Here is a 12,019-nt window from a genome sequence, read left to right as displayed (position 1 = left end):
CTGCACACTAAAGATCACAAGGTTTTGTTGCTAAGTGTACTTGACTGCAGCTCTTGGAAGTTGGATTGTTTCAAGTAAATCTTTTGCATATTAACTGGTCTCAGTTTGCTCAGTGAAGAGCAGTAAGGGTTTATTACCCCTCTTGACAGTGGCTCGTTGGACTATCTTGTATATATTACTGACAACTTCGGAATTTGGATTAGCGAGTTGGCAGATTGATCCAGCACTGTGAACTCTGAGGAAGAGGAGTTTCTTATACAATATGGTAAGCTGATTTCGTTAAGATTTTTTTATTCAAATTAGAATGTTTAAAACAGCTTTGTTGACAGTTTTGGGGTCTATACTCTATTCCCACTACAGGGATGATCATTTCGTAACAAATATCGCTGTTAATACCGTCCTGACAGAATAGGCTACTCCTGCCAGCCTTGAGATTATACCTGTTTTGTATAGCATCACCTGATAGTATTCTAAGTGCAGACTGGAGGTGTAAACATACACGTTTATCGAATACACAACCACAACGTGGTGATAAACAAAAGAGTACTAAGAACAAAAGTAGGTGTGAATATGCAGCTGTGTGATGCCCAAACAACTTAGCTGTAAGAATAACAATGCCCATAGCAACTGAGCGGCGCTTTGGCCAAACGCCAGCACCACCGCTCCAGGCCTAGTCTCATTGCTCTCGGTATGACAGACATCATAATATGTTTTCACATAACTGTTCACAATTGTTTCAGAAACAGAGCTCTATAATTCATTCTACAAGCTCATTATTAAGTTCCAAATGGTAGTAATAGCGATGTGAAACTTAAGGAAGCAGTGCTATTAGCAAGGCATGACTATTCTTAGTAGCTCTGTTGTGAGAACTCCATGATCACAAGGGTTCAGTGCAACTTCAGTAATGAATCATCAATACATTTATCCAGTATACGAAGTATTGGTCAGTGCAAGAGACTTACAATAACTACTTGTTTCTTGTTTCGGATTTAATCAGCTATCTTACTCAATTCCCTCAGACCATATCATCTTTAGGATTTTTAAAAATCATTGTGTGATGCTAATGAGATTACTGTTCGTTAATTTTTATGTTGTTGAATAAATGTCCAATTTGCAAATTGTCTGTGACCTGTTGCCTTTATATAAATAAATTTTCAGTGGTTAACCCAACTGATTCACTGCATGCTGTTACAGGTTGGACTTGTGGAGATGAGGCTTTAAGGAAATAATCAAGAGAGATACGACTATGGGATCAGTATTACCAAAGGTATGAGAGAATAAAGTGCTATATTATATAAGCCAAAGAGAAACAGCATCTTAAGAATTCAGCCTGCTGTTCAATGCACTCAAGAATTCAATAACTTTAAAAGTGAAACTGAATTAATATTACATTTTATGTGACCTATAACTTCGTTGCAGTGCTGAAAAAAGCGAGGTTTACTTTTATTTGGTGTCTCTGAGAAGCAGAGTAGCCATGACTCTAGATGACTGGAAAACCCAATCGAGTCTGCGCCAGAAGCTTTTCTTACTATCCCTGGGAAACAGAATATGGGAGATATATAAGTTACCCGAAGATGAACAGCACCTGTGGCAAAAAATAGCCATAGCTATTCACGGCCAGCCGAAGAGCACTGCAGATGACTTTGGTCTGTCAGATGAGGAGAAGCAAATGGTCGACGAGATCAAATCCAAGTGTATCAAGTACTCCAAAGAGACATTTCAAGATGTTTACATTGCTGTTATATTCACGTGCGTGTACAGGGAAGGCATGATAGATACGGTGGTTCCAGTCTTCAGGGTGAGGAGAGACACTGAAGAGGTTCTAGATGTCAGTAACTCGTACTTTATCGACCACATCGGAAGGGTCTATCACTCATGGAATAATTATCTGGAAGAGAATATCTGGAATGTCTGCTGGATTTGCGTCCCCGAAGGGGGAATATATATCAAAGGCAACGCTGACGAGTGCCCGCAGTTTTATGACCAAACGGCCAGGGGCGACCTGACAGAATTTCTGGACAAAATGGACAGTGTTCTGAAAACGTCATCTTCTCTTGGGATGGTCACTGGTCTCGGCATGACCTTCTTCCCACAAACAGCTGTGATAGGCGCTGTTGTGATTCTGGGCAGCATTGTCGTCAAGACTACCAGAGCAGTTTATGACACGGGCAGAAGCATCGGCATACTAGCTGACCGTTTCAAACACGACCAGTCCGTGGGCATGGAAAACGCCGAGGCAAGAATGTGCTGGCTGAATATTCTCAAGTCGATAGCCGCCATCACTGGCGTAGACCCTAAAAAGGCACTGACCCACACTGGAGTTTTTGGCACCCCAGTGAGCGAGGAGATAAGAGCCGTCTGCATTGGATTAGATATGGCAATAATATCTACCTGTGGTCTGAACGTCTTGTCGTACGCCAACGAACTGAGCAAAACACCAGGAATCACTGCCCTGGAAGCCATGCAGTTCACTACCTGCATATTTTTCCTCACGCATTCAGACATCTCTCTGGAAACTGCCAAAGCCATCATCAGGGAATCCAAAGAGATCTATTTCAAGAAAATGAATTCGAATAAGTTCCCTAATATAGAAGATGTGGATGGGAGTCAACGCAAAGAACTTGGCGACGAGACCTGGGAAGTGAAGACAATACAAAGGAACACTGAGTATGTCAAGAAGATCAAGAGGATCAGAAATGCTGAGGAATTTCTGGCCGAATTTGAAGTGAGGCCAGAGGGGCAATATGGTGCCGCTGAGAAGTGTTAAAACTGACTCAAAACTTAACTTAAAGAACTAAAACTGAAATCTGGTAAATTGAATATTAACAAGGGGCCAGCCACATTGTGTTAAAATCCACCCGGGCTTGTTAGTAGTCTTACTAATATTTAACAATTTAACAGAAAATAGTCTTACTAATATTTAACAATTTAATAGAAAAAGTACAGCGTTGTGAAAACGCCCATTAAAGTTTGTTTCTGACAGGAATACAAAACCCCTTTGAAGGCGAAGACCATTTTGTTTTATAAATCAAATCGCGGATTTAACAAGTACTAATGATTCTTTCAATATCTATAATTATATAATTAACCCTGGTAAAAATGTTTAGTTTTGTTAAAATTACTCATGGAGGCTTCTCGTAATAAGCGCTTTTCTTTAATTACCTGCTCAGAGCTTTGCTTTTCTCCGTGAGTGATATAATTTTTCATTGCACTTTCATTTTATTGTCTGTTAGAACATTTTGTATGACTATTTTGTCAAAATAAAGTATATTACTGCTACTATTATTATTATATAATTAAATATTTGAAAAATAATATATTCAAGGTTACAAAACATCTGACATGTATAAGATACACCTACGTGCAGAAAGTATATTGCAAAATCACATATAATAATAATAATAATAATAATAATAATAATAATAATAATAATAATAATAATAATAATAATAATAATAATAATAATAATAACTAGCCGGCCATACCCTAAGAACATAAATGCAAGAATTCTGCTGCTGTCAGTTCAAAATAAACAAGATTAAAAATAAACCAAGATTTTAAATAATCAAAGGTTAGGGCCAAGAAACTGGTCAGTTTGATGCCATTTCGTAACGAATGATGAACAAGTATGATGCGCCGAATTTTCTTCGGCGCAATCGAGTTTTCTGTACAGCCGCTACAGCTTATGATCAAGGCCACTGCAAACAGATCTATCTTTCGGTGGTCTCGGCATATTGCATTAACCACGGCTCGGTGGTGGCCTATCCTATATCGTTGCCAGTATTTTTATGGCTAACTTTAACCTTAAATAAAATAAAACTAGTGAGGCTAGCGGGCTGCAATTTGGTATGTTTGATGATTGGAGGGTGGATGGTCGACATACCAATTTGCAGGCCTCTAGCCTCAGTAGTTTTTAAGATCTAAGGGCTGCAAGATAAAAGTGAGGACGGACAGACAAAGCCGGCACAATAGTTTTCTTTTCAGAAAACTAAAATGCAATTTTAAACGGTTACATAACAACATTGTATATAATGTTAGTAGAATTTTGCATAAAGTGTAGTTGGGGGATGGCAAATTTCAGCAAAATAATCATCAGAAAATTTTTGACAGCCGTTACATTATTTTTTTCCATACTAGCTAGCATAGTCAATGATATGTCGATAAGAAAAAAATAAAAAAATTCGACAGCATAAAATCTACATTCTCTTTATTAACTAAAGAATATTCACAACGGTTATTTGTATAAACGCAGTATCAAAAATAGGAACCACAGCGATGTCTGCATTAAAAAAAAAAAAAATTGCAATTTTGAATTTTTGAGGAAAGCCAAGAAATATAACACAATAACCCATAGATTCAAGGGCATTCACTCCAGCCAATCTTTGCCTATATTACTACAATATAGGTATGATAAAATTTTACGATCTTATTTCTTATAACTTTGGACCCAAAGTCAACATTAGCAATTACCAGTTTCATTAATGGATGTATACATCTTGAGCAATATGACTAACGACCAAAATACAGATGTCTGTATGTTTTAAGTGTAAAAGTACAAAATTAGATAAATAATCAAATAATCAAGCGGACATTATATGTATAATAAACAGAGAATACTCTAACATAGGGGTACGTGATAGCTAGTATAAGCTAACACACACAATTCGTATTTGCAAGAATTTCAAACGCCTTTTCGAAAATATTAGGTTAGTGCTTTGTAACGAGAGAGAGAGAGAGAGAGAGAGAGAGAGAGAGAGAGAGAGAGAGAGAGAGAGAGAGAGAGAGAGAGAGAGAGAGAGAGAGAGACTTACATTTGGGAGGACATACTTCGTCGCTGGGTGAACGCTGTGAACTCACCATTACAGGGCACTTGCACTCATTACTCATTTCATATTAATAGCAATTGTAGACTTGTTCCTATGATTTTTTTTTTTTGTGCTGGTAAACGCTGAGAGAGAGAGAGAGAGAGAGAGAGAGAGAGAGAGAGAGAGAGAGAGAGAGAGAGAGAGAGAGATCCTTTGTACACACTACATGACCAGCCAGTCCGAGTTAAAAAAACTAATTCACGTGTTTACCCTCTGATCTTCACTCCCGTTTTCTATGATTCATAAAATGTCGATGACGTTTTCGTGAAAATCAAATTATCTCTGCATTTGATTTTCTTTTTTAGTTTACTAAAAAAAAAATTACAACTGGTTCACGGCGCCGGGGAAGGGCGGGGGCTGTGTTGCAGAGAAGATAAATTATTATAGTTTTACTGAAAACATCTCTAAAGTTAATTATATATAAAAAAAAATTTTTACGTTAAGTAGAGTTTACATTGAGAACCTATTATTCTGTTCTTTTTTTTATTTTTATAAATGGAGGTTTATTTCTGGCTGGCAATATAGGAAGACTTTTTTAACCAAATGTTTTGACACTGCTAAATGATTAATAGACTTTCAACGTTTGTTTCAAAACCTAATCTTATTTATGACGAGCTGAAAATTATTTTTTAAAATATATATTTGCGGACTAGCATGGTACGGTCAAGATTACACAGCTTTATATTTTACGGATTTCCACTATTCAAGCTTTGGTTTAATGGATCCCCACTACAGAACCTTTTGTTTTAGGATTCCCATTACTCAAGCTTTGGTTTAATGGATTCCCACTACAGAACCTTTTGTTTTACGGATTCCCACCACATAATTTTTTTTTTTACGGATTCCCACCCACACAACCTTTCATGTTTTATGGCTTCTAGTTCCATATTCTTTTTATCTTACGGTTCCCACTATACGACTTCTTGTTTTACAGGTTCCCATCGGACAACCTTTTGTTTTACGATTCCACTACGCAACCTTTTTGTGTTTATGGATTACCACTACACAGATTCCCATTAAACACCCTTTTTTATGTTTTACGGATTCCCACCACACAGCCTTTTTTTTAAAGGATTCCAACTACGCAAATCTTTTATTTTATGGATTCCCACTACACAATCTTTATTTTTCCGGATCCCTACTACGCAAATATTTTATTTTATGGATTCCTACTACACAATCTTTATTTTTACGGATTCCCACTACGCAAACCTTTTACTTTAAGGATTCCCCACCACACAATCTCTACTTTCACGGATTCCCAATACGTCATAAACTCCTGTATCAGCACAATCAAGGGATTCTTTCTTTCTTTTTCTTCCTTTCGACTTCACATCCTTTCTTTTCTCTGATGAAAGTTCTTTTCCCTTCAACAGCTTCCTTCCTTTTTGCAGACTTTCTACTGCTACAAGTTTTCGGTCAATTTGGCCCCGTAGACCCGCGCTTCCTGGCCGGTGATTTCCAATTAACTCCTGTGGCCCCCCGGAGAGAGAGAGAGAGAGAGAGAGAGAGAGAGAGAGAGAGAGAGAGAGAGAGAGAGAGAGAAGAATGTTTCTCCCTCCCTATACTGTTTGACTATAATCAGGCAAATAAGTTATAACATATCTTGATAGATTTGTTATTCAAAAAGAAATTTTAGAATTACTGAATCCTTTTACTGTTTGACTATAATGAGACATATAAGCTATAACTACCTTAATATGTCCTAAAAAATAAATTTTTAGTATTACAGAATGTTTGTACCGTAAAAGGGCGTAGAATCATTCTGAAGACGAAAGGTTCCTGAAAAGATTTTAGATGAAAAACATTTACCGACAGATACTTGCCTCAGTTTTCTAGAACACGACCAAGAAAAAAAAAGGACTTCTAAGAACACTGCGTCAGTTCTTAACCTCTCGTCAAAATTGCAGTAGCATTAAAACACCCATGTACATATACATGAGTGTGATATATATATATATATATATATATATATATATATATATATATATATATATATATATATATAATTATTTCAGTAGATGAACAAGCCCACCAAAGGGGCCACTGACTTGAAGTTCAAGCTTCCAAAGAATGTTGGTTCCAACCTCCCACCGCAGACCCCACAATGCAGCAGTAACTGGTCGTGATACAGAGCCAGTGATTTTTCATCGCCCAGGGGGAGACGCAAACCTGCGACATCTGAGTGGTATGCTACGACACTAACCACTATGCCAACGGACCAGCTTAAATATACATATATATTGTCGCATACGCCGAGAAGCTACAAATGTCATTTAATATTAAATTCACCCAGCCTCCCAAAAGGGGAATTTATAAGTGATTAACGACGCATATATATATATATATATATATATATATATATATATATATATATATATATATATATATATATATATATATATATATATATATATATATATACATATATATACATGCATATATATACATATATAATATATATACATGAGTATATACACAGCATACTTATATACATAATATATATACATACAAACTATACAACCATAAACATACAAAGTGACTACTTTGAAACAAACTGTAAACCATATAAAAATGAAAAAAGTCAGCAAAAGAAAAAAAATACAGAAAGCTTTAAACATCAAAAGGAAAAATTATCGAAAGACGCAAAGACTCATAAAGCTACTTTCTCCCTCTCTCTCTCTCTCTCTCTCTCTCCCTCGCTCTCTCTCTCAACTACGCTTCCCTTTCTAATTGGACATCAAGAAGTGCAGAACGAGATTCCGAGGACGTCATCCAACGAGGCTCGAAGAAGGGTTAGGGGCCATTTCTAGTTACAGATGTTTGGGGTTTGAGGCCACCTCTATAAACAACGTTTCTATAAACATCATGAACCCTATTCATATGGAACAAGCCCGCAGGGGCCAATGACTTGAAACTCAAGCTTCCAAAGAATATGGTGTTCATTTGAAAGCTCTGTGATGCAGATGATAAGTTTGGCAGGCTTCTCATTTATTATTATTATTATCATTATTATTATAACAAATGATAAGTGTGGCAGGCGTATTCATTATTATTATTATCATGATAAGAGACGGCTTGTTCCATATGAATAGGGGTTTACAGTATCTTCTAAATATAATAAATATAATAATAATAATAATAATAATAATAATTATTATTATTATTACTATTATTATTATTATTATTATTATTATTATTATTATTATTATCATTACCATTACTATTATTATTATTAAATTGTAATTATTATTAACTTGTAATTCAAGCTTCCGAAGAATATGGTGTTCAAAAGTGAGAAGTTTCCTAAGACTGTTAAAAGGTTGAAATAACTTTGTCTATTTCCTTGCGGTCGAAAAATTAATGCCCATTTCCTATTAAAATAATATATAGCTAATACTGTCAACTTCTTTATTAAAAGAAAAGGGTTTCTAAATGCTACATAAATTTTAAAGGACGAGCCGAGCATTCAAAAATAAAAAATTTATTTAGAGGTTAATTCATATTTACTGGCAATTCAACTTGACAAATATGCAACAGAAAATTTGAGTTAAAAAAGGTAAATCTGCCAAGAACAGGCTATAGTATTAGGCCAAAAGCCAAGCGCTGGGACCTTTGAGGTCATTCAGCGCTGAAACTGAAATTGAGAGTAAGAGGGTTTGAAAGGTGTAACAGGAGGAAAACCTCGCAGCTGCACTATGAATCAACTGTTCGGAGAGGGTGGAAAGTAAGACGAAAGAGATTATGAACGGAGGTACAGTAAAAGGAATGAAAGGGGTTGCAGCTACGGGCCGAAGGCACGTGCATAAGAACCTAAGAATGCCTACAGTGCACCGCCTGAGGCGCACTGACGTAAAACTGGCAAGAAAACGTCACTGAAATATGTCACCTCCCATGCTACTCCGAGGTCAGATTCAGAAAAAGGTCATGTACATAACCACGCGAACATTCGCCATCTTTTCTATTCAAGCTCGTCCAGAATAGACTCCTGGAACGGAATGTCTGTCAAAGGTCACGTAACGGCAGCGGCCTGTCTTTCCTCCCAAGAATTCCAGGGAACACAAGGCGAGGACGTGTTCTATGTATTGTTGAAAGGGGGTGCTGGAAGCCTTCCAGCAGAAATGGAGACAACAGCCAGCAATTGACAGACTACAGGTTTTCTGTTGTCTGGTCTTCAAGACACATCTATTTCGGGTGTTTGTACATTATTATTATTATTATTATTATTATTATTATTATTATTATTATTATACACAACATGAACCCTATTCCTACGGAACAAGCCCACAGGGACCACTAACTTGAAATTCAAGTTTCTAAAGAATATGGTGTTCATTAGAAAGTTCTGTGCAAAAGCTACGGTGTAGATGATATGACACTGCTTACAGCAGCGGTAGATGGTAGATATTAAGTATAAATAGTGTAATGATTTCGTTTTGAATATAAGGCAACTATAATTTTACTCCAAAAATCTAACAGGATTTCAAGTTTCACTCCAAAAATTTAACAGAATTTCAAATTTTACTCCAAAAATTTCACAGAATTTCAAGTTTTACTCCAAGTATTTAACAGATTTTCAAGTTTTAGTCCAAAATTTTTTTTTACAAAATTTCATGTTTCACTCAAAAAAATTAACAGAATTTAAAATTTTACTCCAGAAACGTAACAAAATTTTAAGTTTTACTCAAAATATTTAACAGAATTTCATTTTCTACAACAAAAATTTAACATAATTTAAATTTTACTCCAATAATTTAATAGAATTTTAAATTTTAATCTACTAATATACCAGAATTTCAAGTTTTACTCCAAAGACTTTAGAGAATTTCAAGTTTTACTCGAAATATTTAACAGAATTTCAAGTTTCACTCAAAACATTTAACAGAATTTCAAGTTTTACATAAATTTAACAGAATTTCAAGTTTTGCTCCAAACATGTAACAGAATTTCAAGTTTTACTAAAAAAATTTAACATAATTTCAAGTTTTACCGCAAAAATTTAACAGATTTTAAATTTTACTCCAATAATTCAACAGAATTTGAAGTTTTATTCTAAAGATATACTAGAATTTCAAGTTTTACTCCAAAAACGTAATACAACTTCAAGTTTTACTCCAAATACTTGACAGAATTTCAAGTTTTACTAAAAAAATTTAACAGAATTTAAAGTTTTGCTCCAAATATTTACCAGAATTTTAAGTTTCACTCCAAAAATTTTCAAATTTCATGTTTTACTCCACACTTTTAACAGAATTACAAGTCCTGTGGGTGACACATCTAAACTCAGTGTCTGAAATGAAATTATTTGAACTAATAAGACTTCATAATCGAGTCAAACTCGCCAAAACCAAAATTATTTTCTAGTTAAGCAAAATTCACCACAAGAAAAACGAAACCTTAGATAAAAAAAAATTTGCCAGGACCAAAAATTAGTTTAAAGTACAATAAATTTCCCAGAACTTAAATGACTTAGAGGTAGAGCAATTTCCCAGACCCAAAAATGAATTGACAGTAAATTTCCCAGAACGAAAATGACTTAGAGGTAGAGTAAAATTTCCCAGAACCATGAATTTCAATTACGGTAAATTTCCCAGAACGAAAATGACTTTGAGGTAGAGTAAAATTTCCTGGAACCAAAAATGAATTTCAATTACGGTATATTTCCCAGAACGAAAATGACTTTGAGGTACAGGAACATTTCCCAGAACCAAAAATGAATTTCAATTACAGTAAATTTCCCAGAACGAAAATGACTGCGGTAGAGTAAAATTTCCCAGAACCAAAAATGAATATAAATTACAGTAAATTTTCCAAAACGAAAATGACTTTGAGGTAGATTAAAATTTCCTAGAACCAAAAATGAATTTCAATTACGGTAAATTTCCCAGAACGAAAATGACTTTGAGGTAGAGGAACATTTCCCAGAACCAAAAATGAACTTCAATTACAGTAAATTTCCCAGAACGAAAATGATTTTGAGGTAGAGTAAAATTTCCCAGAACCAATAATACATTTAAATTACAGTAAATTTCCCAGAACGAAAATGACTTAGAGGTACAGTAAAATTTCCAAGAACCAAAAATGAATTTCAATTACAGTAAATTTCCTAGAACGACAATGACTTCGAGGTAGAGTAAAATTTCCCAAAACCAAAACTGAATTTCAATTACAGTAAATTTCCCAGAACGAAAATGACTGAGGCAGAGTAAAATTTCCCAGAACCAAAAATGAATTTAAAGTAAATTCTCCAAAACGAAAATGACTCTGAGGTACAATAAAATTTCCAAGAATCAAAAATGAATTTCAATTACAGTAAATTTCCCAGACCGACAATGACTTAGAGGTCAGAGTAAAATTTTCCAGAACCAAAAATGAATTTACAGTAAATTCTCCATAACGAAAATGATTTTGAGGTAGAGTAAAATTTCCCAGAACCAAAAATGAATTTAAAGTACAGTAAATTTCCCAGAACGAAAATGACTTTGAGGTAGAGTAAAATTTCCCAGTACCAAAAATGAATTTAAAGTACAGTAAATTTCCCAAAACGAAAATGACTTTGAGGTAGAGTAAAATTTCCCAGAACTAGAACTGAATTTACAGTAAATTTCCCACAACGAAAATGACTTAGAGGTGGAGTAAAATTTGCCAGAATCAAAACTGAGTCTGTAGTAAAGTAAACCTTACGAGAACCCATATGATTTTATAGTTAAAGAAAATTTACTTGGACGAAAATGAATAGCAAGAATGAATTTGCGATCAGGAAAAATTAATCATATCCAAACTGAACTTGTAATTAAATAAAAAAAAATTGGCCTGAACCAAGACTTTACGTTCAGGTAAAATTAGCCAAAACCAAAATGAACTTGTAAATAAATTTTAAAAAATGGCCTGAAAAATATGATTTTATGGTCAGGTAAAATTAACCAAAAACAAAATTGACTTGTAATTAAATTTAAAAAAAAAAATTCAAAACCAACAAAATTTTGGAGTCAAGTAACAATTGCCAAAAACCAAAATAATGAACTTGCAATGAAATAAAAAAAACCGCCAGAACCAAATTCATTTTGGAGTCGGGTAACGTTCGCCAAAAACCAAAAATGGACTTGTACTGAAATAAAAACAAAAACACCAGATCCAAAATGATTCTGTAGTCA

The 12,019-nt window shown here is 34.6% G+C and overlaps 1 protein-coding gene and 1 long non-coding RNA gene across 2 annotated transcripts in view; one reads left to right on the top strand and one right to left on the bottom strand.

Moving 5' to 3' along the window:
- The window catches only part of pst (pastrel), a 3,320-nt gene extending 38 nt beyond the window's left edge, over window positions 1-3,282 (top strand). The window contains exons 1-2 of the mRNA XM_067128178.1: window positions 1-265; window positions 1,195-3,282. The exon at window positions 1-265 is cut by the window's left edge and continues 38 nt beyond it. Of these exons, the coding sequence (XP_066984279.1) occupies window positions 1,475-2,767 (1,293 nt within the window). The 5' untranslated portion in view covers window positions 1-265; window positions 1,195-1,474 and the 3' untranslated portion in view covers window positions 2,768-3,282. The remainder of the gene's footprint in view (window positions 266-1,194) is intronic.
- LOC136852729 (uncharacterized) overlaps window positions 1-12,019 on the bottom strand; it is a 255,061-nt gene that overhangs the window by 119,261 nt on the left and 123,781 nt on the right. The window lies entirely within an intron of this gene.

Source organism: Macrobrachium rosenbergii, chromosome 26 (genome assembly GCF_040412425.1).
Source record: "Macrobrachium rosenbergii isolate ZJJX-2024 chromosome 26, ASM4041242v1, whole genome shotgun sequence".
NCBI lineage: Eukaryota > Metazoa > Arthropoda > Malacostraca > Decapoda > Palaemonidae > Macrobrachium > Macrobrachium rosenbergii.
Note: the sequence above shows the minus strand (reverse complement) of the source record. Positions and strands in the feature narration are given on the sequence as shown.